This window comes from Trichomonas vaginalis, chromosome III (genome assembly GCF_026262505.1).
Source record: "Trichomonas vaginalis G3 chromosome III, whole genome shotgun sequence".
In the NCBI taxonomy this organism is placed as follows: domain Eukaryota; phylum Parabasalia; order Trichomonadida; family Trichomonadidae; genus Trichomonas; species Trichomonas vaginalis.
This window is the reverse complement of record NC_067205.1, coordinates 9,584,538-9,611,845: the sequence shown is the minus strand read 5'-3', so window position 1 is coordinate 9,611,845 and position 27,308 is coordinate 9,584,538. Positions and strand designations below refer to the sequence as shown.

The following is a 27,308-nucleotide window of genomic DNA, read 5'->3' as shown; positions in this document are numbered from 1 at the left end:
AAAGACTGAAAAAAATAAGAGATGAAATAGATGAAAAAATTAAGGAATTAAGAGAAGTTGAAAAAATATAATGAGAATGAAGTAGAGGGTTTAATGAATATCCCAGCTTCAGAATCAGAAGTTCAAAAATCACATGAGGAAAGATATAAAAATTACTTTTTGGAATCAACTAAAAATTTATTAGATGGTGATATTGATGAAACACTTTCAGAAGAAGGCACAAAATTTATTCATAAACATAAGCTTCAGTTTATTGACGATGGAGATTATCCATGTATATTACTTTCACCTCCTCTTGATTCTGAAAAATTCAAAAAAGCACTGAAAAATGTAACATATGCAACAAATACGATTAAGAAAGAAGACCATGATATTTACACAAATTATTATTTAAATAAATGTACAGGTGTTGATAAAGTTTTTGATTTGTTAGATAAAATATCAAAAGAAACAATTGGTACATATAAAATTTTATGCGATTGTGGTTTCATTATTGAAGATACCAATAATGTTTCATATGAAAGAACAGCACCGAAGGAAGACGAAGTTGAAAGGTCTATACCATTCGTTATTAAGAACATAAAAGATATGAAAACTTATAAACATTATATTTATTCATTTATTTCAGAAAAAATGGAAGCAACTCATAAAACATCTTCTCATCATTTTATAGCTATTCATACATTCCTTTTCAAAGTTGTGAAATTAAATAAGACAGGAATTAGATTTAATGTATCAGGGTACGCATTCTTGAGTAAATTAAAATGTATTCGTCACGTCGCAGATGATAAAAATTTATGTGTTCTTAATTCATTTTATGGACTTTAGCCCTGGACTCTCTGAGTCTCGGACTTTAAAAAAATAAATTTTATTTTTATTTATTTTTTAATTTTTATTCTTACATAAATGAACAAAAATGGAACAGCTAAAATGAATGATAATCAAATAAGAGCCGAAGGTAGAAGGTTATTTAAACGCTTCTATAACATTCCTGATGGTGTTAATCCTAAAACTCGTAGAAGTTATTTAAATGAAGCCATAGATGCATATGAAGGATTTGACATTTCATCAGAAAGTGAGAGGTTAGCAAGAATGTTAAACGTTAATATTGATTTTTATTATTGTGACCCTCAACCAGAAGACGTAGACATTAACAAGGTAGACTTTCCATTAGTGGAATCAATAATGATAGATCCAGAATTTGAAACAGTAAATATTTTATTAACACAGAGTCCATGTGGAAAACTTCACGCTGACAGAATAACAGACGTTGAAGCACTCACAGGATATAAAGTTTGCCCCTTTTGCAAAGAAGAAGTATATTCTATCCGTGATGATCCAGAAAGGAAAAACCAAAGAAGATTTTTAAAACATTGTGAGAAATGTAAAGAAAATAATGGAAGATTAATTCAAGACGTTCAATTGCAAAAGACACAGCAACCATATGCACCACATATTACGAAACAGAAGATATATCAGTGGTTATTAGCTCATAATTTGCAGGAATATTATCAACCGACAAGATATTATATTACTTTTGACTTCGAAACATTAGAGACTAAAGAAGAATTACAACTTTCTGAGTGTGCAACTTTGAACGCTTACTTAAAACCATTCATGGTATCATCAACGGTTAAATTAAACGATAAAACATTTACGAGGAATTTTTGCTTAACATCAAGTGATTCGTTCATCTCTGATTGGATTGAATTTTTATTTTCAACCTGTTCATTAGTTGCTAAATCAAATATTAAACAATATGAAGAATTAATGAAGCCACAAACGGTGGGGACTTTGTCCCATACATTAAATGAGAAACAGAAGGAAGCAATGAAAGAGCTTTTAGATGAGGAATTCAATAAAGTGAATATCATAGGTTTTAATTCGGGAAAGTTTGATTTAAATTTAATTCTTCGTGATTTAAATACTGCAAAATGGAAGATAAAATCAATGCTGGGTTCTTCTTCTCAATTTAAGCAAATCATTGTAAAGAAAACAAACGTTCCATATGAATTGAGATTTATTGACATCAGAAATTATATAGCGGGTGGAACATTAGACCAATTTACTCAAGATTTCGGAAACAATAAAACACGTATTAAATCATTCTTCCCATATCAATTCATCACATGGGAGAATTACGAAGATGAATTATATAAAGAGGAACCATTCACTCAAGATTCATTTTATTCAGCATTAACACAAGAAACTATATCAGATAGTGATTATCAAATATATCTCAATGATGCTAAAAATTTTGAGAATAGATTAGAATATTTTATTCATTATTGCAATAAAGATGTTGAAATTATGATTGACCCAATTGATAAAATTATTGAAGAAACATTTGTTTATAAAATTGATATGCTTCATAATCTTTCATTATCATCTAATGCATCAATGATTCGTTACGCGTTAGCATATAAGAACTTCAATCCTAACGAAACATATCCAGAAGAAGAAAATGTGGAATCAAGTTTTGAATTAACGAAAAAGTATTGGAAATATAAAATTGAATCATATAAGAAACAAGATGAAAAAGCGAAAAGAGATACCAAAAACAATGTTTCAATGGATGATTTTCAATATTATCACGATTTAATCCTTTCATCTAAATGCAAAATGTGTGGTAAAGCGTTTACATATGCAAATAAACCAACATTGGATAGAATCGATAATGAAAAACCACACACCAAAGAAAATTGTCAGTTAATGTGTTGTTATTGCAATGTCGTAAAATCAAATAAAGATGAAGATGTTCAACGTTTAAGAATCAATTTAAGAAATTATGCATTAAAAAATAATTTACCAATGACTTTAGATTCAGTGGAAGCGTATCACATCCTCCGTAATGGAATTACTGGTGGTCTCTCTAATGTTCAACATCGTGTTAATCTTAAAGGTATCACCCATATTAATAAACTTTCATATAATCCAGAAACTAAAACTGTATCAAATGAGGACACTTCCAACATCATGACTCATTTCGTTGGAGTTGACTTTAATTCATTATATCCTTCATCATTTTCATCTAATCCTCATGATTTCATTCAATATACTGACCATAAAATGTATATGCCGGGGAGATTAGAAGATGTTTTAATTTGTGATACAGCAACAAAGAAAGCAAAAGCTTTAGGAATTATTAGAAAGAAAAATACTTTATTCGTGGCTGAAGTAAAGGGTCACATTGATGAAAAGTATATTAATGATTACATTAACTTTTTACCGATAATAAGAAACTTAGATATTATCACAGATGAAAAAACAATTGGCAGTTTTATGTATAATTACATGAAATCAAACAATCTACCAGTTGACCAAAAACAGAGAAAATTAACTCAGTTAGCATCAACACACAACCAATATCAACCATTTTCTTCTTATTATCTTTGGTATCTAATAGACAGATTTCATTTTATCATCGATGATATTCAATCAATTTTAACATTTACGAAAAATACTTGTTTTAATGAATTTGCGAACAAATTTATGAACGAAAGACAAAAGGCTGAATTAGAAGGAAATAAAGGAAAAAGTTTATTTTGCAAAATTTCACTTAATGGATCATATGGTTACGATGCAATGAATACACAAAATTACGCACAGACTAAAATAATGAATGCACAAAAGGCACGCGTTGCATGTATGTCAAATAAGTTTAAAAACATAAGAGAAATAGGAGAGGATATGTATCAAGTGATGCTCAAAGATAGATTTTATAGATGTGAAACATGTTTACAAGAGGCATTTTTCACTTTAGATAATGCTAAATACTGGTATTTGGTTTTCATTTATGATTTCATGTATAAATGCTTGAATGTTAATCGTTTTCATTTCATTGAAGGTGATACTGATTCATCTTATTGGGCAATCGCTGGCGATCCAAGTCTTCCTAACACTCAAGCATTTCAAGCGATTGTAACCGATAAACAATTTATGATAAAAAACATTTTCAAATTCGCACCTTTTGATTTCTTTTGTTTTGATGAGAAATTTAAACCTAATTAAAGAATAAAGCTGAAGAAAAAGCACATGAGAAAAAATTATTGGTTTAGCAATTGAGAAACAAGGTAGATAACATGTTGCTTTATGTCCTAAATGTTATACATCATTCAACGGAATGATTGGTGAAGACTCCTTAAAACGATAGCACAAAAATGAAAAAAGGTGTTAGTTTAGACAAAATAAGCAATTAACACCTAAAAATTATTTGGATATAATAAATGATAAAGTGATATTTGATGGTCAGAATATTAATTTACAACTTAAAAATGAGTCAATGACTCGCTTAACAATTGGTAAGACTGCATTAACAGGAGCACACACTAAGCTGTATGTTGTGAAAATGGATGTTGTATGCCATTTATTTAATGAAATGCACAGAAGAGACAAAGAGGCGGGCACCCTTAAATTTATTTTATTTTTATATAAATGAATAGCGTAGATTTAAAAAATTTAATTGATGATTTAGTATTTAATCAAAATTTTCTTACTTATTATGATTTAAAAGCATATCTTCAAAAAATGATGAAAATATAACGGGTGATGATATGGATGAATACTATCGGTATTATAAAAACGAAATTTTGAAATATCATGATAAAATAATTAAACGTTTAAGAGAGAATATTAAAGAAGGAAAATATTCAAAGGGAAAAAGTAAATCACAACTTAAACAGTTGAAAGATTTCAAAAATAAAGTATTAACTGAAAAAGATATTGATGAATTATATAATTTATATAATCCTGAACCGCAAAAGCCAAAAGAGAAAAGTTTGGACGTTCAGCAGCTCATAAATGAAGCACAAGCTTTAATTTATGATTCATTAGTTAAAACATATTCAACCCGACTTTTAAATGAAGATCAACTTTTGGAATTCATCCTTCAACATAAACTCGAAGCGGGAAAGTATATCAAACCTTTATATACAGCATATTTAAAACAAATGAATAGAATACATCCAGAATTAATGAAGGGGGGAATGAATCCAAAATCAAAGCAGATAAAATTAAACCACTTGCAACACCAAAACCTCCAACGACAGTACCGCCTCCTCCTTCAGTTAATCCTTCATCATTCACTTTATTATATCCATTTCAAACATTAAAGAAACAAAAAGATTTTAAAAAGGATTTCAAGATATTAAATAAACCAATTGACCCGAAAATTCAACCATTAAAAGAAAAATTTAGTCGTCCATCATTTGCACCTTCACCTTATTCATACGAAATCGATCATCTGGAATATTCAAAAGGAAATATTACTTATTTATTTGCCATTAACATTAACACTAGATATTTATACTGCATTCCGGTGAAAGGGAAAACAGAACAGGAAACAAGAAGAGCTATACAATACTTACTAGATCAGGAAAGAGTAGATAATATCAGGGGTGATGGCGATAAAGGATTTCAGGCAGCTATGATTCATTATTTCCCACAAATTAATTTTTACTTTTCATCCTCTCCATATACGTTTCATAATAAAATAGTTGATGCGGTAATGAGAACTCTTAGAGATGCGTTAGGGGTTAACGGTCAGATATACTGGGATGGAAATCATGACTCCATCATACAGCAGTTAGTATATTATTACAATAATACATGGCATAGAACTATTAACATGAAACCAGTGGAAATGAAAAATGATATTTCAAAAGAATGGGAATATATTAGAAAACAAATGGAAAGGTTGAATGATGTTAAACGTGAACAAATTAATTCAGGGCTCATGAATTTTAAACAAGGGGATAAAGTTTTGATTCATCTCGATTATGGAAAAACTGATAAATCAATGACAAAAAGAAGACGAAGATTTGACACAATAGCTGAATTTGTTAGATATATTAACGGCAATGCATTAGTTGAAGTTGACAATAAATTAATAGAAATTCCGATTTATTTTATTACTCCATTATATTTAAATAATATTTAATTTTTTTATTTCGTAAGAAATGAGTAACGATGAATATAAAAAGAAACTAAACAGAATTAAATCAAAAATATGCTATTACAAAAAGAAGCCACAATGTGGTGGGGTTGAAAACGATAAAGAAATAATCGAAAAATTAGAAACTTACCGTTCAATCCTTAAACTGAGTGAAGCAAAAATAAAAGAATTTAATAGAATAAATAAATTGATTGGAAGAGATGAATTTAATAAAGATGAATTTTTAAACTCTATCCAAATTTAATTTTTATTCCTCTTCGACAACATCTCTCTTTCCATCATTACTGCATAACCACATTTTCTCAGTTTTAGTGGTTTGTTATTTTTAACATGTTCTCGCATCATTTTTATCATTTCCTCCCTTGTTATGATTCGTGGTAAATTTTGAGCTTGTGGGGTATTCATTTATGATAAAAATAAAAATTTAAATTATGCTGTTCTAAAGTTTGTGACAACAGTCACTGTGTGACGAGACCTGAAGGTCTTGACATTTTGACAACAGTCCCGGAAATGATTTGTCATGACTTCATCGTAATGAGTGTAAATAACCCAAAAATAATGTTTTCATTAATGGTTTCAGGTTATTCAATAATTAATTATTTTTGAAGAACTGAAGGGGTCACCAGGTCACCAGGTCACCAGGTCATTTAACTTCTCTGAAAAAATGTGACAACATGACATTTTGACAACATCATGGGTTATTCAATAATTAATTATTTTTGAAGAACTGAAGGGGTCACCAGGTCACCAGGTCACCAGGTCATTTAACTTCTCTGAAAAAATGTGACAACATGACATTTTGACAACATCATGGGTTATTCAATAATTAATTATTTTTGAAGAACTGAAGGGGTCACCAGGTCACCAGGTCACCAGGTCATTTAACTTCTCTGAAAAAATGTGACAACATGACATTTTGACAACATCATGGGTTATTCAATAATTAATTATTTTTGAAGAACTGAAGGGGTCACCAGGTCACCAGGTCACCAGGTCATTTAACTTCTCTGAAAAATGTGACAACATGACATTTTGACAACATCATGGTTATTCAATAATTAATTATTTTTGAAGAACTGAAGGGGTCACCAGGTCACCAGGTCACCAGGTCATTTAACTTCTCTGAAAAAATGTGACAACATGACATTTTGACAACATCATGGGTTATTCAATAATTAATTATTTTTGAAGAACTGAAGGGGTCACCAGGTCACCAGGTCACCAGGTCATTTAACTTCTCTGAAAAAATGTGACAACATGACATTTTGACAACATCATGGGTTATTCAATAATTAATTATTTTTGAAGAACTGAAGGGGTCACCAGGTCACCAGGTCACCAGGTCATTTAACTTCTCTGAAAAATGTGACAACATGACATTTTGACAACATCATGGTTATTCAATAATTAATTATTTTTGAAAGAACTGAAGGGTCACCAGGTCACCAGGTCACCAGGTCATTTAACTTTCTGAAAAAATGTGACAACATGACATTTTGACAACATCACAGGAGGAAGGCAAAATAAATTCCAGTCATACTTTATAAAGCTTCATTCACAGGTATTTCATCGTCAGTAAATGAATCCTCATTATCGTTTGGTTCAATTTGTTTATATAATCCTTTCATTTCTTCTTTCAAAACATAATACCATGTTTGTTTACCATCTATTTTTCTTTGTTTCCTATCACATTTATCCTTAATGCTCATTTGAAAATTCTTGTCTTTCATGTCTGATGGTTTGCAGAATAGAGCATTTTTACACGTCATACCTGCACACAATTCATCATAATGTGTATTTATCCATTCATCTAAAGGATTTGTTGATAATTCTATTAAATCTTGTTTGGCTTCAGTCATCGGTATGATTCGTACATTAAATGATGAAAGGTCATATTGCATAAAATATGTTAAAAGGTTATCATAAAATTCCTTAGTGCATGAATCCATTAAATTCTTGAAGTAATCAAATTGACCCTTGAATTTACCATTAACCCTTAAAACTACGTATCTTCTGTCTCCAACTTCAATTTTGACAGGGTAGACGTTGTTAGTTACGAAAATGAAGTTTGCAACATTCTGAGCAGTTCTTCTGGGTTGATTCTTTTCATTAATTCTAATCTCATTATCCGTAATAATTGATTTCAAAGCGTTGAAGTTTGCGAGTCTATCTTCACCTACATTCTTGAGTTCATTAAGTACAAGAAACATTTTATTTTCAACTACTGAGTTGAAATTACCCGTTAGCTCACTTATTTCAGTAATGTTTTTACATGAATAACCAGCGAGAAGTTCAGAAATAATGTCTGTAAATCTGTTTTTACCTGTTCCCTGAAGTCCTTTCAAAATAATTGCTGTTTCATTCTTGATTCCAGGATGTTGAATCATTGATGCAATCCAGCCGAGAAGGTATTTATACACTTCATCGTTATTATCACAAATGGCTTCTTTAATGAAATTCATAAACATCTCAATTTTTGAGTAATCTACTTTTTCGAGAACGTTGTATTTATAACCCTGAAACGTTGAGAAAACATATGGGGAATCAGATTTAAAGCAAACACCCTTAACGGTTAATGAAGACAATTGATTTAGTAGTACGTCCCATGCTGTTATGGTTTTACCTTCTTCTTTAAATAATTTAATCATTTTGAGTGACTCTTTCATGTTTGATTGAAGAACGAATGATATTTGATTCATTTTGTCGTGGATATTATAGTCCTTTTGAATGAAATATTTATTTCCACAATCTACAAAACGGATTACACGTGATAAATCCTCAATTACTTCAGAGCTGTTTTTATACTGATGATTTTCAGCCTTGCGTCTAATATCTGTTATCAAAAACGAGTCATCAAGTTTGATATCAAATGTTATTTTTGGCTTACGTAATAAAGGTAAAACATATTCATCATAATATTCCTTTTGATAAAGTTTTAAAATCTTCACTAAAACAAATGGAGAAGTCATTAAATATGCATATCTATCACGTGCTTTTTCAAAATTACTTTTTGCATTTTCTGTTAAATTGCAGAAGTTATAAACGTTATCGTACGCTTCATTAATTAAATGATTAGGTAACGAATTAATAGCTTGAAACAGTGTGAACAATGTTATTTCTTTTTCTAAATTCATGTTTCCACCATCATTATGTACTTCAAAATCACAGATGCCATCAACTATGCTCTGAGCTAGTTTATCGTCAATGTTTACATCTTTGTTTTCATTCATTATACTCTTTATTTCTTCGCTCTTCTGTTCAACTCTTACCTTAATATTCAAATCATTTAATATATCATTCACTGTTCTAGTTAATGTCGAATCATAACTTCCACGAATGAATGAGTATGTATTGATTGGTTCTGTTGCATTCTTGCGAACTCTTGATTCAGCCATAACCACTAATGAACGCTTTGAATCATCAATAGAAGTCATTATGTCAATATCATAATCATTGCAGGAATAACATTTAATCATTCTGTTCGAAACTGCATAGAAGAAATTAGTGTTGCAATAAATGTGAAGACCTCCTGATGCGGTTTTAACGATAACATCTTTATCCGAAAGTTTTGATAAAATATCTTTTCTAACTGTTTCTTTAAGTTCATCATTGTATGATTTATTGATATCAACATCAATAATCGTTAAATTTGAAATTTTATTTACTAATAAAGCCACACCAGTTTTCCTTCCTCTTCCTCCATCATGTTTGAGGTAGTTATGTAAATCAATCATGTTTTCACCAATTCTTTCGTTGAGGGTTTTAGTTTCTGCCACAACTAATTCCTCAGCTAATGAATCAATAACTTTTTCATCAGAAACGATAAAGTTGCTGTTGTTGTTTGTTGCTGTCATTTATATAGGAATAAAAAAATAAAAATAATTTTAAAACTAACTTTATTTTTGGACTGCATCATATTTTCGTAAATGTTGTCAAAATGTCATGTTGTCACATTTTTTCAGAGAAGTTAAATGACCTGATGACCTGGTGACCTGGTGACCCCTTCAGTTCTTCAAAAATAAGTTATAACTACCTTCCTCCTGTGTTGTTGTCAAAATGTCATGTTGTCACATTTTTTCAGAGAAGTTAAATGACCTGATGACCTGGTGACCTGGTGACCCCTTCAGTTCTTCAAAAATAAGTTATAACTACCTTCCTCCTGTGTTGTTGTCAAAATGTCATGTTGTCACATTTTTTCAGAGAAGTTAAATGACCTGGTGACCTGGTGACCTGGTGACCCCTTCAGTTCTTCAAAAATAAGTTATAACTACCTTCCTCCTGTGTTGTTGTCAAAATGTCATGTTGTCACATTTTTTCAGAGAAGTTAAATGACCTGGTGACCTGGTGACCCCTTCAGTTCTTCAAAAATAATTAATTATTGAATAACCTAAATCATTTACTCACAATATTTTTGTACAAAACGACCCCAAGCTTTTAACTTTTTTTCTGTAGTTCATCCATTACTTCATTACCTAATTAATTACAGACATAAAATATATTTAGTTCATTCGGTAAGCCTAAACCCTTTGGGTTAAGTGTGTTCATTGAACTCTATACCATGCGAATACAGTCATAAATGGTGGCATGTATTCTTTACTTTGTCCCGTTGTTTGTGTATATCCTGAAACATTATGTGTATGATTACCTGAACCCTGTGTATCGTTCCAGTAACAATTAATAGCAAATTTCACGTCATCTTTAACATCATATCCTTTACCTTTTGTCATTCCTGACCAATCCCAATATCTATGCTTATGCCATCCTGCTTCGGTTGTGTTTAAATTAACGTAATGACTATGAGCAGGTAAATTTTCGCCCGTAATTGTTTTACTTCCACCGGTTTGTTTTGATGAGTTAGCACAATATAAGAAACGATCGGTTATCTGCTGCCATGTACCAAATCCAAATAATGTTGCCGGATTTGTTGAATTCATTGATGTATATATTGAACCAATGGGGTAAATTATCTCAAGCATTGTATTTAACTCAGTATTAACATATTCCTTATCTGCTTTCTTCTTTAACTCAGTATTAACATATTCCTTATCTGCTTTCTTCTTTAACTCAGTATTAACATATTCCTTATCTGCTTTCTTCTTTAACTCAGTATTAACATATTCCTTATCTGCTTTCTTCTTTAATCCATTATGAATATTGAATTTATTATATAATATTGAAATCGTGTAAGACGTTAAAATTGGTATTATCATCAATATTAACATATTATTTTTGAAAATTGCTTTTTTAACATCTTGAAATTTTGTGATTTCAGACCAATTTCTTCCATCACTACTGATATTTACTAAATCACCACATCCAAAAGCAATGAAATACCCATCAATATAAAACAAATTTGTAAATCTATAATTTCGAGTAAATTTTGGAGTGAATGAATAAACCAATTCCCAATTTGGTGTTTTCTCTGGATCCTGTGAAAAATCTTGTGATAAATAAATATGTCTGTTATAACTTACAGGATATGAATACACCATACTACCTGAAACAAGAACACAAACATTTGAAGCATAACATAAAGCTTCAATGTCTCCATCAGCTTGAAAAATTTGTTCAAAACGACCAAATGGTATTGAATATGATCTATAAATTTTATCATTTTGTAGGATATAATACATGTTGTTAATGTAATACCATTTACTTCTATAATCAATTTTCAAATCTGATGACATCATACTAAACATATAATAATTTATCCCATCCTCACTAATGAAAATTTGATTGTTTTCATAAATTAGTACCCATTTATTATTAACACATCTAATAGGATTATTTGAATATTTAAATTTAACATCTTGATTTAAATTACATTTGAACCATTGGATACAATCGAATGAATAACAAGGGCAAAAATCATCTCCATCCGTTATCATTCCCATAAATTTTCCGTTATTATATTCAACATATAAAATTCTTGGATTAATGATTGGCTCTCGTGTATCAGGATTCAAAACGGATGGAGTAAATGATTCATAGTTTTTAAAATCATTTGTTTTAAAATAATAAAGCACTCCACCTGTATAAAATAAATACATGGTCACTCCATCGAAACATAACCATTCAATATCTTCAAATGTTTTATCTGATGATTTCATAAAATTTAAAAATGATGGGGTAAAATAAACCTTTGATTGTTTTATTTCTTCATTAACAAATGATATATCAGCTTTCTTTGCTAACTCAGTATTAATGAATGAAATAACTTTTTCCTTATCTGCTTTCTTCATTAACTCATTATCCACGTATTCCTTATCTGCTTTAAGGTCTAAACATCCTGAAACCCATTTTGTATCAGCTTTAACTTTAAAAGTCTCCGATGTCCATTCATGATACCATTCAACCTTTTCTTTAATTTCATTATCTTTTTCATCAACATAAACCAAATTTGCCTTCTCCATTATGTCATTTAGGAAACCTTTTATGAATTCCTCATTTAAATTAAATCTTCCAATCTTCAAAACTTTAGGAAATGCATTTAATGCGTAATATCTTTGTTCTTCTGGTGGAATTGATGTTATATCATCCGTTATTCCTTTAATTTTTGAATTCATAAATAAAATTTCTTTTATATTTGATATCACCGCACCACCTTTGCAAACGAATTCGAAATGGTCATTTTTCAATACTATCTCCAAATCTCCATATTTCAACCTTTGCGTTTGTTCTGCCGTCTTTGAATTATATGCATATATGGCGTATGTAATGGTCTGAGGGACCTGGGTGCTTTGTGCCTTAAGTTGTTGTGGTTGCTGTTGTTTAATCATTTATTATGATTTAAAAATAAATATTTAATCCGTTATCTCATCAGCTATTTTCTCTATTTGAAATTGCCATAATATTTCATTCATAAATTCTAAATCACAATCAAATAGGTCAGTTATTCTAAATTTAATATTTGATAAATCTTTTGAATGAAGAATAAATGAATTCCCGGATAATTGAAACGGATATGATAAAGAAAATATGTTTAAATTGATGGATAAAATGTTTTGTATTGATGGGTAAGAGTTAGGGTCTAATGTTTGATGTGAAAATCTCATTGGGGTATTAACTTTATCACATTTGATTAAAATGAAATTGGAACCAGTGTCAGAATACAAAACATCCCCAACATCTTTTTCAAAATTTAATATCCCCAACAATGAACGAAGGTGAGGAGTACAAAATTTAATTTTCAGTGGAAATTTAATAAGGTTATTTATTTCATCAAGTTCAAAAAGTTTATCAGGTTTTGATTTAAAATTTTCTTCATACCATACGATAAATGATTCATTTAAATAACTTAAAATCATGTTAATATCCCATTTCGCTATCACATTATTTATATACATATCATACGTTTTTTCATGGTCATCTTTAATAAATGATATATAATCTGAAGGGTCTAAAAGAATGGGATTAAATTTACCACTCACAGAAACGAGAGTAACATTATAAATTCCACTAACTGTTAAATTTAATTCACAACTATTATTCGAAATAATATTGATAATTGACATTTTTTATTACGATTAAAAATATGGTAAAGCGTTATTTTCCAGTGATAAATAAAACTAGAATAAGATTACCTCAAGAATTCATAAATTCAACGAATAAGAAATTCATTCATGTTATAAATTTTAGTGTTTTCAGAAAATATGAGTCAATGTCATATTCATCATCGGGTTATATTTCACTTCATTCAAATTTAGTTCAATCAAACCCATATAATGACCATTTCATAAGATTTTCAGATGGTATTAAAAATGTAATTGATAGATTAAAATATGAACAGATTGACAATATCGAATTTTTGGAATTTTGGTTTAAATATCCCGATGGAAAAAAGATTGAAGTTAAAGATAAAGCTGATACTATAACAAAAACAATTACAATGACTGATCCAGATAGTGGGGAACAAAAAGAAATAAAACAAACGATAGAAACTGGTGAAAGGTCAATTATTATCGATTATGATTCAAAGGATTATTATTCGATAATGTTAATGCTTGAATATTAAATGGCCTTAACAAAGAATTTTTCAAGTGATATTTTATATTCATCAACTATTTTATTATAAATATCATTATATGTTAAATGAAGTTCAGTTGTTGTTCCGTTCTTTGATATCTTAATTGTGCTAATATCCTTTATAGGATTTATTTTTGCAACTGTTCCGCAGCATGAAACCTCATCATCTATGAAAAATTGAATCTTCACGTCTGAATCTTGAACATCACAAAAAATGGCGATAATGTGAATTAATGATTCATAAGGTAAAATAATTAAACCGGATTGATCAATTAAATTTATTATTGAATCATAATTATCAGTTATTATATCACGGTAAATTTTCATTAATTCAGAATTAATGTCTATTTTATATGGCGCATTGCGACTGGAATCATAGATTCCTGGGTTCTCGATGTTTGATGAAAGAGGTGGGGGGTATGTTGGATATGTGGGGATTTCAACGGGTTCTTTACCTGGTTCAGATAAAATGATTGGATCTCCATCTTCTTTATTTTGCTCCTCCTCTTTCTTTGGTAAGTCACGAGTTAATAAATTTGGTTGAGTTGCTGACCTTGTTAATTCAGGACTAACATTAACTTTAACATTTTGAATAATTCGTGATTTATCATCATTTACGTTATAACCAACCGTAATCTCTGCTTTTGCGTTTGTGTTCTTTTGACTTGTGAAACGTCTTCTCATTTATAATTGAATAAAAAAAGAAAAATATATTTAAAGTTTTATTTAGTTGTTACGGTAATATCCCAAGGTTCATCCTTGTTTGCTTATACTTTCTTTGTAACTGCACCAATTATGTTATTGATAATGCTTTGAGTTTCTTCCAGTCTTATTTTATCATTTACAATATCTTTAATCATTTCATTACATGCATTCTTAAAACCATCTGATTTTTCTAATTTACGTTTATCACTTTCTTTAATTAAATCAAAGTTATAACTTTGTTGAGAATAAAGTGGTTTCTTTATCAATTCCTTGAACGCTTCTGAAAGTGAAGATGAAGAAATTCTTGCCACTTGAATTGGTTTAAATTCTGCTTTCATTGCTTCTTTCTGTTCATTGAACACTGGATCGAATAAAGCAACTTTAAAGAATTTCTTAGCTGGAATTTCAGATCTCAAATTTGCATATTGACCATCAAACTGATTAACATATCGTGGTAATCCATCCGGTCCCTCTTCAATAGCGTTTAATTCTTCATTGAAATAAGAATATGGATTATAACGGTATGAATTAATTGGACCATGTTCACCATCTCCAATGTATTGTTTAACAGCTTTTCCATTTTCATCAAATTGCATAGGATAACGTTCATTATATGCTTTACGTTTAGGATAATCCGTCATTGTTAATTTATAACCATTTATGACTTTAATATTTCCTTGACCATCAGTAACGAAAACTTCATTTATACCATCAGGCTTTCCATTTGGTCCTGTAATGTCTGCTTCATGTGCTTTCCAATTTGGTCCATGACGTTTGGCATATGCTTGAGCTTCTGGTAATGTTAAAACGTTTCTCATTTGTTTAACATCTTTTTGAAGACCGGCAACAATGTGGACTAATTCTTTCATTCCGTCTGGAACTTTCATAGTTCTATTATATGCACCCTTTTTGTTTGTTCCTTGTTTTAATGGAACCTGTAGAAGATTTGCTATTTCTGTCATGTTTAATTATAAATAAAAAATAAAAATTAATTATAAAAAGTTAATCAAATTTAATGGAACCTTTATTTAAATCAACTATTATTTTTCCATGTTCACCTAATTGTTGATATTGTGTGTAAAGTTCATTAATGCTCATTGGTAAATTCACTTGATAAAGCATAACGTTCAACTGTTGACGACTAAACCCACTGAAAATGAAAAGGGTGGACAGGTTTGATTTAATGTTTGTGCTTAATGCTTTAAAGTATTGAACAGCCATAAAGAATGAACACTGAATGTGTCGACATTGAGTTAATAATTGATTAAAATATGATTTCTCATTGTTATTAGTTTTGATTTCACGGCATCATCTAGAAAAATTAGTGAATGCAAAAATTCTCTATCAAAATTTGAAATAGAAAGTGTTTCAAATAATTCATCCCGTTGTTTATCAATAATTTTATCCTCTAATCCTTGCTTCTTGATTGTATTATATAATTCTTTATACATTAAAAAGTTTTTTAAATAATCTTCTGCTTCTTCTTGTGATAAATAAATAATTGGAATTTTGATTAAATGCTTTAAAGATTCAAATGTATCATCTGAAGGTGAACCTGAACGGTTGATATAAATTAACACATGTGAAGGGAAGTGTTAGCAATAATGATAATTTGTTTTAATATCGTTAATGTTTTACCTTTATTTTGTTTACCAATTGCTGCAGTGATTGAATTTAAGTAACATTCAAATATGGAATTTTCATTAATTTTTCCTTAGATAGAGCATTTCTATTATCACTCAATGCTTCATTAATCATATCATCTATGTAGTATTATATACATCTGTTAATTCTTCAGAATTGAAATCCATTTAATCAAAAATAAATTTATAATTTTAAACATTTCTATTCATCAATATTTCATCATATGAACTTCTATACTGTGGTGGTGTACCTGTTGGATGATATTTCAAACCTTCATCCGGTGTCCATGTCCAATACGTAGTCCTAGTAAACCAAACCTGAGGAGGATTTGTCACTTTGAACAGTAAGTGTCATTTTCACCCTGAATGATTGGATAAGCTTTCACTTGTACTGTAACTTGTGAGTTGAAAGTTTCTAATCCATCAAAGAATATACCCGCTCCATCACGTTGAACTGGAATAGTGCATAAGAATGAAGTTTGGTCTTTCCATGTTCTAGCTAATGGCGTGCCATTATCATCATTCAGTGGTCTAGTTAATGAGTCCTCGTATTCTTCCGTGCATTCATTCACTCCATCTAAATCAGAAGCTTGAAGCATACGTGTAAAGAATATGTCACCCACTGTGGTCATCGCTTGATCGGGGAAGTTTCTGGAATCTATAGTGACCTGAAGACCTCGAAGCATTGGATTTTCTAAAACTGTTCTTTGCATTGCATTCTTCGGAAATGCTAACACAACATCTGTAACATTATGAAGAGCGTATGAGAAATCTGAACTGATACCTTCAGGAGTGATGCAACCTCCATTTAGTGAACGAACGTCAATATGTTGAGCTGGAATCATGAATGGATCTTCCTTACTGAATAAACGTGGTATTGCTTTAACTGATTCTTCAATTAAACCGTATCCTGGTGTAATGCATTTATCCTCTAAAACTTCCATCTTTGTGCATGAAATAATAACGTCTTCAACTGTTGCGTCAGCAGATGTAGCGGCTAAGCTTGTAATTAATTTGGCAGGAAGTCCGATTTGTTGGAATTTGCGATCATATTTATAAACATGATTCATAATCTTTTCATAATTTTCATCAGTTATCTTTTCATAAACGTAATTTTGTAAATCAGCAACTCTTAACGGGTCAACCTGACAAAATACTAAAGTATCCCTGAAAACATAATATTTAAGAATGATTTCACCAAATGATTTAGGATAATCATCGAACGCCTGAAATGCTAACAAATCATTTACCGGAATAATCATATCAAAAGTGACATCAACTTCTTCATTTGCTTCTTGAAAACTTCTGAAGGGTCAATATATTTACCACATACTGAGTTATCATATTTTTGAACATTATTATATAACGAATGAACAAACTTTTTAACTTTCCTTTCTGATTTTGGTTTATATGTTGCAAATGCGAAAGATTCACGGGCGCAATCCATTGAAGATAACCGGCATCACCTCTTTCGGTTTCTACTTCTAATTGTTTAAAGCTTTGATTTGATGATTTGTAACCAACGAATAAACGCATGCATTTAAAAGCGGCATCACATGTGAAAGCTTTATTTGAAACTAGAGTTGCTTTAACTTTGCGTTTAATATATGTGTCACCTAATTGGTTCACATCATGAGCCGGATTTGTAATTCTTAAATGAGTTTGTTTATCATCAAAATATGGAGATCAGAGTCATAGCATGAACTTTCAAGTTCTCTATAATATCTTCTACCGTCATTCTTTGCGAATATTTCATTTATCTTTTCGAATGAATGAAACACATTTCCATTAATCGGTTTAGTGTTTGGCACCAAATAGTTAGTCGTCATTTATATGAAATAAAAAATCAAAATTAAAAGATGAAAATGAATTTTTAATTTTAATGAAATAATCAACTATGGCTGCAGGATTCTTTAAAAATTATGGGATAAAGTAAAAAGAGGAGCGCATAAAGTTTGGGAAACAATGAAGAAAGGAGCAAATTGGATATTTAAGAATAAAGAAGCAATTAGTGACGTTGCAGAACAAATAGCACCTAATGTTCCGGTAAGGGAAGTATTAAATAAAGGAGATAAAGTTTATCGTCGACTACAACCGATATTGAGATAAAAATAATATTTATTTTTCCACTATTTACCTCCTATTTTATTAAGTATTCCTTCAGCAATTCCACCAATTGCGTTACCTGCTTGTGCTCCCATCGCTGGATTACCTGCTTTAGTACCTAATACTCCACCTATGATAGTTCCTGCCGTTTTCGCTACTGGTGCCAAAAAGTTTGCAACGGGTTTTATTATTTTCTGATGAACCCAACTTGCAGCTTTCTTAATTCCTTCCCACAGTTTCTTAAAGAAGCCTGCAGCCATTTCTGATTTAATAATAATTAAAAAATATATTTCATCACTTATATTCTAATTTTTATTTAATGATAAATGAAACCAATTTTAAAAATAAATGAAACAGAGAAGGAAGAAATAAATGAAAGTAAAAATGTTCAACAAAAAATAAACGTTGTTAAACCAATTACTGAAACAAAAATTTTTTCATCTGTTGAAGAATTTAATGACTATTATGCTAATAATAAAAAATTATTTGAAGAATTGACAACATGTAAATTGAATAAAATGTTTAAAGTTGATGGATTCAAAATTTCAAAAATAAAAGGAGTGGTTAGTTTGAAATCTATTCCTCAATCAAGAATCACCTCATTAATGAAAATTGATGATTTAACAAAAAGAATAGAAATTATTGAAGAAAGAATAAATCAAATTATTGATTTCATAAATTATGACTCATTAAGCCCGGGTCCTTAAAGTCCAAGGCACGAAGTGCCCAGGACTTAAAGTTCAAGGCACGAAGTGCCCAGGACTTAAAGTCCATCACTGAGTTCAAGGTTATATTCATCAAATATTTCATTATTAAATGCAACTTCTGCTAGTTTATTTATTTTTTCAATACGATCATTTGAAAGTCTATCGTTTAATTTTTTCTGAAGTTTTTCATTTTCTAGTTCTGAAACTTTATTTGGATGATATTTAAACTCGTTAAATTCTTTTTCCTCAGTTTTGATCATTAATTTACAAAGAACTTTTGTGATTGGAATTCGTTTAAACCATTTATCATTAATATTTGTTATAAATTCAATATTCGGAATTAATTCCCAAATTTTTGCATTTTCAATTAATTTATTATCAAATGCAAAAGCAATAGGTTTAATATTAAACTTACCTTTATAATATAAACTTTCTACATAATCATCGAAATAAACATCTACTTGTTTAACATTTTCAAGAATTGGTGAAAGAACATCCATTAATTGATTGACGGTTACGAATCTTGATCCACTCATTTATGTAAGAATAAAAAAAATAAATTATTTTAAAATGTCAGAAGAAAATATTTAAATAAATTATATTATCATTTATAATAAAATTTTTCGAAATGCAGATAAATTTTAACATGTTCGAAATGAAACTATTATAAAATATATTCTTTTTATTAATGGTAATATAGGAATTGTAGGAATAAAAACTTTTTATAAATTATTCATAAATTTTTAAAATCTGCTATTCGGAAGTATGTTCAAAAATCATTCAATATTGTATGAATTCTTACGTTTACAAAAAAAGTCACATAACCCGCCATATATACTACTTTAATCTTAACGTTTAATTTACTAAATTTATTTGCAAACAACAAATCAATAGACATTTTTAATGATACTAATTAATATTTTTCATATTTAAAATCTCCCATTTTTTTTTAGATGATTCTATTCTGTTTTCTTTATCTTTCAACTTCTCTTAAGAAGTTGTCTGCAATTAACGTTACAACGAGGCATTATTCAGGCAGCATTTCCAATTTCACAGATTTATTTACAGCAATGCGAGAAGCATACGAAGAAGAAAATCTTACAAAAGCTGGATTTTTAATAGCTAAAAACTCATCTACTATTTTTTCTGCTGAGCCAAATCCTTCCACTCGCGAAAATATTGATTGCATTTTCTTGGATCCCTATAAATATGCTTATGATAGATTTCTTACTGCACTTAATGATCCAGTTATGGAAATTACATGGGATTTTCTATCTTCAAAGGTTTTTCTTGAAAGTTACACAATTACTTATTCCAGACTTCCAAGATTTATGAATCATTATCAGCTTTTTGGTGAGGCATCTCCAGGAAATTGGATAATCCTTGATGATCGTACAACGAAAGATGATGAGATAATAGAACTAGGAAAAATAGGAAATGTTGATAAAAATTGGGCCATACATTATGATTTACCAACACAAAAACGAAATTACTCTAAATTTAAACTCAAAAATATTGATGGTAACAAGAATTACGGAGATAAATATTTAGTTCTTTCCAAAATGTTATTCTTTGGTACATTATATCCAGGAAAAATGCTCTACACAGAACAAAAGGTCAAGAGAAAAGAACAAATGTTATTTAATTTTGCTATGTTTTCTAATTTTGCGTAAACTAACTAAACATGTATATATATCCCGGAAAAAAAATCAGCCATTTAGTTTTAATATCAGGGCATAATTGAAACTTATATATGATTATCTCTTAATTCATTATTATTTATGATTTATTAAAAATAAATTGAATAAATGTAAAGCCTGCGTAGCATAGTGGTTATTGCGTGCGCCTTGTAAGCGCAAGGTCGCCGGTTCAACTCCGGTCGTAGGCAATTAATTTTTTAATTTTGGACTTTTTCTTTTGTTGTCAAAATTTCGGATACAAAAAAAACAATTATGAGTGGAATTCCTTAATAGCTCCAATAATTGACAAGCAAATATATAAAGCCAAAAACCGAAAATGATATTGATGGGATACTACACCATTATAGAGACGCCTACAATATTATTCCTAGTTCCACAAATCGAAACACACCTAGAATCCAATTTATTATTGATGGCGTTATTGATGCGAATGATTGGTGCTCTAATGATACGGAATCATCATACCTTGACTTAAACTTTTATGAGGGTTATTCTTTATTACTGTATAGCTATACATTTGTTGTGCGTGAAGGAGGCCCTGACAAAGAAATTCCACAGTCATGGATTGTGAGTGGCTATACAGGTTCTGAGTGGATTAATTTGGACCAAAAAATAAAATTTAAAGCTAATACTGATTTTCGACATTTTAATACGACTTCTGCATCTATACCATTGAGTAAGATTCGATTTAAACAAACTGATCAAAATTTACTGGGAAATTATCATTTTTGTATTAGAGAAATAGATTTATTTGGAATTTTGACAAAGAATTCAGATTTATTCTCATGCAACGAACACTATATTGGTCAGTTCTCAGTACTTAAATCATTATTAACCTCTATTTTAGTTTACATTCCAATCTAAAAACAAAATTCTTATAAGAATACTTATATTTTACAAAATCAAATCAAACTACTGAATATTGATATGAATTTCATATTTACTCATAAAAATTTATGCTATTTTTTTGGAAATCTGAAAAATATCCACTTGTTTTGATTTTTATATTTGATAATTATCTTATTATCCCAAGCTCAACACATTTATATTCCCCAAGGATTCAATTTATTACAGATGGTCTCATCAATGACGATGATTGGTGTTCAAATGATGAAAATTCATCAAATATCGAACTATATTTTCTAAATGGTTATTCTTTTAAAATGTATAGCTATACTTTTGTTGTACGAGAGGGAAATGAAGAAGTACCAACATCATGGATTATTAAAGGCTATACAGGTACAAATTGGATTACTTTAGATCAAAAAGCTGGCATTCGCTCTAATTCCAAGTTTCGTCATTTCAATGTTATCTCTGCTACAGAACCGATATATAAGATACAATTCACGCAAACTGCTAAGAATGTTTTGGGAAATTATCACTTTTGTATAAGCGAACTTGAATTATTTGGAGCATTAACGAAAGATTTAGGCGTAATATCATGCAATAAATTTTATGCTAATTCATTTTCTGTCTTAAATTCGATCTTGACATCATCTTTCATTTACATTTTGATATGATAAGTAAAATATTTTGAAAATGAAGTATAATGTTATCATGAAGTTATATACTTTTCATTGAAGTAAAATAATATATCTATTCGTGTGGTATTTTTCAAATCTAGATATCTTTCATTAACATTTCAATATATTCACTGAAATAAGCATATCATAAGAATAAATATCCATAGAAATAAATTTGAAGATAGAAAAAAAGACTTTTATTCTAATTTGAATAAAAATTAAAAATTAAAGAAATAAAATTGCTGAAAAACGAAGATTCATATATTAAATAATGATTATATGAACAGTAATCACCATTTTTCGTTAAGATACCAAATACTTCAAATTCTTTAATACAAAAATGATGATTTCCAGCAAGATTTGCTTCGGTTTGCTTAAACAGGATCTTATTAAACGTATTTCCCGTGGAATTAACATCGAAATGCCATGTATCAGAATCAGATAAATAGTTCACTTTTTCATCGATATCAATCCAATTATTACCTGTATAGCCTGTGATATTCCAAGATTTTGGGATTTTCCCACTAAGTTTTGAACGAACAACAAATGTATAACCAAAAAACAAAAAAGTATATCCTTTTAGAAAATCTAACTCAAAGAATGAGAATTCCTTATCATATGAACACCAGTCACTATCATTAATAACACCATCGGTAATAAATTGAATCCTTGGGGTATAAAGATTAGTTGAGCTTGGAACAATATTGTATTTGTCTTTATAATGATGCAGAATACCATCAGTATCATTTTCACTTTTTGGGTTAAGAAATCTGTTTGTCATTTGTTACAATAGGAATGATAAAACACATGATTAATTTGAAAATATTTTTGACATAAAAAATTGAATTGAGTTGAACCTATATGATCTTGCATTTACCCAGCTGAAATAATAACCATGATTTCTTACAATATTCATAAGATCATCTAGTTATGTAAATGCGTCATCTGAACTACGCATATAAGTTTCCAGAATGAATCTTGCAAGTATCAAGCTATTCCCATTTTGAGTGGAAAATAATCGTTAATGCAAGTCTTTTTTTTTACAATGGTATCAATACTTGAATTTCATATGCCCGAATACATTTTATCCCTTCCAATTGTTTTGACAAATCATAGGAGAGAAGAAAAACACGTATTAATATAAATTTCATGATTTTTTTGAATCAAATTAGAAATTGCTTTTTAAAGATTGGTCAATAGGTGATAAGACAATATCTAAAACCCAAGAGTGATGATGATATCAATGGTGTATTACATAATTATAAAGATAAATGTCTTATTATCCCAAGTTCATCACATTTAAATTCAGTAAGAATTCAATATATTACAGATGGTATCACTGATAACAATGATTGGTGCTCAATTGATCAAAATTCATCTTATCTCGAACTTTATTTTCTAGACGGTTATTCTTTTAAAATAAATAGCTATACTTTTGTTGTACGAAAGGGAACAACAGCATCAACTCCAAAATCATGGATTGTTAAAGGTTATACAGGTACAAATTGGATTACAATTGATCAAAAAAACGATTTTATATCCAATTCCGATTTTCGTAATTTCAATATTTCTTCAACGAGCCCAATTTATAAGATTCAATTCATGCAGACTGCTAGGAATGCTTTGGGAAATTATCACTTTTGTTTAAGAGAACTCGAAATATTTGGAACATTAGCGAAAGATTTAGGTGTAATATCATGCAATAAATTTTATGCGGATTCATTTTCGATTTTAAATTCAATCTTAACATCAATTTTCTTTTGCATTTTGATATGATAAGTAATTTATATTTATCTTTCTAATTTTAGAGAATGCTATTAATATCGATTTTCCTTTTTGGTTTAAGAAATCTGTTGGTCTATTATCTGAGTTTAAGCAATGATCTCGCATTCACAAAGCAGAAGCAATGACAGCCATTTCATGCAGATTTTATAATCATTCAATATTCATCAAACCAAAAACTATAAAAGACCATTTAATTTTCTGTACAAAACAATTAAATAAAGAATAAAAGCGGTTTAATGCTCTTGATATTGATCTTCAATTCCAGCGAATGATTCTTTTTCTTCGAAATCAAGATCGAATGCATCTCCATTTTCTATTGATTGAGTCCAAATTGGATTTTCATTAGTTACTAAAATGTTAGTGTCAATATATGTCTCCATATGTTCGTCTTCAGATACACTCTTCAATGATTCTTCAGAAATCTCTTGAGGTGCATCTTCGGCTTTCTTCTTCTTATAAATGATGAAGAAAATAATAAGAGCAAGAAGAAGTAATCCGCAGATAGCACCAACAATGATTGGCCAGATACTTCGTTTCTTAGTTGTGGTGTTTCCTTCGGCATTGAGAGTGGATGTAGCAGCTGGTGTAGGTGATAGTTCTTCTTTAGAAATAGAAACAACTGTTAAATCGGGTGTTCTGTGAACTGTGTTGTATGGTGCTTGATGTGTTGTGATGAATGGTGTAGAATAAGCTGTTTCGAATGCTGTATTAAATGGAGTTGATGACATTGTGTCGAAAGGAGTTTTGTGTGCTGTGATATGTGGTGTAGAAAATACTGTGACAAATGCTGTACTGTGTGGAGTTGAGTGTGGTGTACTAAATGCTGTTGAATGAGCTGTACTGTGTGGTGTAGAAAATGCTGTCTTGAACGGAGTAATATGGAAAGTGCTGTGAGGAGTTGAGTGTGCTGTAGAATGTGGTGTAGAGTGGAATGTTATGTATGGTGTGGAATGTGGAGTACTGTGGAACGTACTATGCGGTGTTGAATGAGCTGTAGAATGTGGGGTAGAATGAGCTGTTATAAATGGTGTTCCAATACGTGATGAAGATGGCGTAGAGTGTGCAGTGCTAAACGGTGTTGAATGAGCAGTTGAATGCATAGTGCTAAATGGAGTTGAATGAGCAGTATAATGCATAGTACTAAACGGTGTTGAATAAACTGTAATATGAGGCGTTGAGTGGAATGTGCTATGAGGTGTTGAATGAGCTGTTGAATGTGCTGTACTAAATGGTGTTGAGAAAGCAGTTTGAAATGGAGTTGAATGGAAAGTACTAAATGGTGTTCTATGCGCTGTAGAATGTACAGTACTATATGGAGTTAAGTAATATGTAATATGCGGAGTAGAATGTGGAGTACTGTGGAATGTACTATGTGGTGTTGAATGAGCTGTGGAATGTGGTGTAGAATGGAATGTACTGTGTGATGTCGAGTGGCCAGTACTAAATGGAGTGGAATGTACTGTAGAATGTGGAGTTGAGTGTGCTGTACTAAATGCTGTTGAGTGTGGTGTAGAGTGGAAAGTGCTGTGTGGTGTTGAATGTGCTGTTGAATGTGGTGTTGAATGAGCTGTGCTGTGTGGTGTTGCTGGTGGGATAGTGAATGAAACAAATGATGGATTGAAATAACTTGTCGGTGAATCAATCCTCAGTTTAGCTGAACTATATTTAGTTTGTGAGCTTGCTGTCTTTTGTGGAAGTTTTGTGATAGCGGTTGCAACATATGTGTATTCGGTTGGTGATGCAACATTACTTGTTGTGCTATCACCGACGTTAGAAATAGTCGCGTAAGAATATGAAATAGATGTTGGATATGTCAATTCTTTGTCTTCTTTGCCTGAACAAAGATCAATTGTGTTTGGATCTGAGTTGAATCGATTGCCAAGAAAAACCATACTTGTGACGTCTTCAAGCCATGTGCGAACAACTTGTGAAACTGATTGTGATGGAAGTTCATTAGGATTGAAGTTATATATGTAATCATCATATGAAATGAATTCCGTGTATCCATCAATTAAGATCTCGTGTGCTGCACCATCACCGAATGTTTGGCCGGTGTATGTTGATGTGTCTTTGTAGAAACAACAGTGATGTGTTTCAAAATGTCGCTTTTCATATGTTTGAGCACCATTAATGAGATTTCCTTTCTTGTCATCAGAAGAGAATCCAATAGCACCACCACCACGACCAACAAATCGTGTTGATGTGACTTTGTTAGAAAAATCATTATCGATACTTTCGCCTTTCTCTTGACGAAGTTTATATGGGATATGAAGCTCTGTTTGGTGTGCATCAACAACGTTGCATGAGAAAACAACGTAGTTAAGTTTAAGACTGTCAACATTCATAAGACGAATGGCACCACCGGAAAAACAGCATCGGTTGCTGTTGAAAATAGAACGCTCGATATAAACTTCTGACGCAGCATATATCATGATGGCACCACCGTATTCTGATGCTGTGTTGCCACTGAACTTTAATGATGTGCCAAGGAACTAAACAACGTTAGAAAGGCGTCCGTTGCTGATTAACTTGTTTTCGAAGTAGACTGCGCCTGCGTGCTTGTATGCTTGGTTAGATGTGAATACTGCGTTTGATAAGTATGATGCTGTAGAAACTAAGCACAAAGCACCACCATAAGCTGCTGAATTTCCTGAAAAAATAGAATTTTTACTTGGATCAGGGGAAACAATTTGGAAAACAGATTCATACATGTAAAGTGCTCCGCCGAAGCCAGATGAAGTAGATTTTCCAAAACCATAATTATTTAGAAATTTACTTTCGGATGTAATTGTAACATCACATTTGTAGTATACGTATTCTCTCTTGCTAGATTCGACAATTGCAGACTTAAATGTAAATAATTGATTGTTCATTGAGATAACAAGTGAATAATCTGGCCGAAGGAATTCGGGCTGCTCTTCTCCACTTAAGAGCTTATGAGATCGATATGAATCATCAATTTTCGATCCTATAAGAAATGGAAAAAGGAAATGCATGGAAATCTTTAAAGTTTTGAAAAAAAAATTACATCAAATCAATATTATTTCTAAACATATCTATAGTTGAATTACTAATGAAAATGAAGCAATTGTTTTCATTATCACAAAAATTGAATGTATAGTTTGAAGATGAAGGTAAATCATTTTAATCAGTACAATCAG

The 27,308-nt window shown here is 30.4% G+C and overlaps 10 protein-coding genes, 1 non-coding gene and 2 pseudogenes across 13 annotated transcripts, besides 2 other annotated features; 4 read left to right on the top strand and 9 right to left on the bottom strand.

Moving 5' to 3' along the window:
- Positions 1-65: part of a mobile genetic element that runs on past the window's edge.
- Positions 1-17,093: part of a mobile genetic element that runs on past the window's edge.
- Positions 907-2,199, top strand: TVAGG3_0672460 (DNA/RNA polymerase superfamily; the record flags this gene model as incomplete). The annotated part of the gene is made up of 1 exon (XM_051242458.1): positions 907-2,199. A coding segment is annotated over one exon (1,293 nt), but the record flags the coding sequence as incomplete, so codon positions are not given.
- TVAGG3_0672450 lies at positions 4,435-5,938 on the top strand (annotated as a pseudogene). The gene has a single exon. A coding segment is annotated over exon 1 (1,504 nt).
- TVAGG3_0672440 (uncharacterized protein) lies at positions 7,784-9,807 on the bottom strand (the record flags this gene model as incomplete). The annotated part of the gene is made up of 1 exon (XM_051242457.1): positions 7,784-9,807. A coding segment is annotated over one exon (2,024 nt), but the record flags the coding sequence as incomplete, so codon positions are not given.
- Positions 10,495-12,732, bottom strand: TVAGG3_0672430 (keratin-associated protein family; the record flags this gene model as incomplete). The annotated part of the gene is made up of 1 exon (XM_001330557.1): positions 10,495-12,732. One exon carries the CDS (start codon positions 12,730-12,732, stop codon positions 10,495-10,497), a length of 2,238 nt encoding a protein of 745 aa, XP_001330593.1.
- On the bottom strand, positions 13,964-14,662 carry TVAGG3_0672420 (uncharacterized protein; the record flags this gene model as incomplete). The annotated part of the gene is made up of 1 exon (XM_051242456.1): positions 13,964-14,662. One exon carries the CDS (start codon positions 14,660-14,662, stop codon positions 13,964-13,966), a length of 699 nt encoding a protein of 232 aa, XP_051089043.1.
- TVAGG3_0672410 (uncharacterized protein) lies at positions 14,746-15,645 on the bottom strand (the record flags this gene model as incomplete). Its single annotated transcript, XM_051242455.1, has 1 exon — positions 14,746-15,645. One exon carries the CDS (start codon positions 15,643-15,645, stop codon positions 14,746-14,748), a length of 900 nt encoding a protein of 299 aa, XP_051089042.1.
- Positions 15,686-16,494, bottom strand: TVAGG3_0672400 (annotated as a pseudogene). The gene has a single exon. A coding segment is annotated over exon 1 (809 nt).
- Positions 17,094-18,455: 1,362 nt separating the features above from the next.
- TVAGG3_0672380 (N-acetylmuramoyl-l-alanine amidase family) lies at positions 18,456-18,692 on the bottom strand (the record flags this gene model as incomplete). Its single annotated transcript, XM_051242454.1, has 1 exon — positions 18,456-18,692. One exon carries the CDS (start codon positions 18,690-18,692, stop codon positions 18,456-18,458), a length of 237 nt encoding a protein of 78 aa, XP_051089041.1.
- A 503-nt stretch (positions 18,693-19,195) lies between these two features.
- On the bottom strand, positions 19,196-19,675 carry TVAGG3_0672370 (protein of unknown function, DUF4108 family; the record flags this gene model as incomplete). The annotated part of the gene is made up of 1 exon (XM_001330561.1): positions 19,196-19,675. One exon carries the CDS (start codon positions 19,673-19,675, stop codon positions 19,196-19,198), a length of 480 nt encoding a protein of 159 aa, XP_001330597.1.
- A 244-nt stretch (positions 19,676-19,919) lies between these two features.
- On the top strand, positions 19,920-20,841 carry TVAGG3_0672360 (uncharacterized protein; the record flags this gene model as incomplete). Its single annotated transcript, XM_001330562.1, has 1 exon — positions 20,093-20,812. The coding sequence occupies one exon, from the start codon at positions 20,093-20,095 to the stop codon at positions 20,810-20,812; it is 720 nt and encodes a 239-aa protein (XP_001330598.1).
- Positions 20,842-20,954: 113 nt separating this feature from the next.
- Positions 20,955-21,027, top strand: TVAGG3_0672350. Its single transcript has one exon. It is a non-coding gene; the product is annotated as a tRNA-Thr (tRNA).
- Positions 21,028-24,380: 3,353 nt separating this feature from the next.
- On the bottom strand, positions 24,381-26,492 carry TVAGG3_0672340 (bifunctional inhibitor/lipid-transfer protein/seed storage 2s albumin superfamily protein family; the record flags this gene model as incomplete). Its single annotated transcript, XM_001330563.2, has 1 exon — positions 24,381-26,492. The coding sequence occupies one exon, from the start codon at positions 26,490-26,492 to the stop codon at positions 24,381-24,383; it is 2,112 nt and encodes a 703-aa protein (XP_001330599.2).
- A 147-nt stretch (positions 26,493-26,639) lies between these two features.
- Positions 26,640-27,143, bottom strand: TVAGG3_0672330 (uncharacterized protein; the record flags this gene model as incomplete). Its single annotated transcript, XM_001330564.1, has 1 exon — positions 26,640-27,143. One exon carries the CDS (start codon positions 27,141-27,143, stop codon positions 26,640-26,642), a length of 504 nt encoding a protein of 167 aa, XP_001330600.1.
- Between the last annotated feature and the right edge of the window lie 165 nt (positions 27,144-27,308).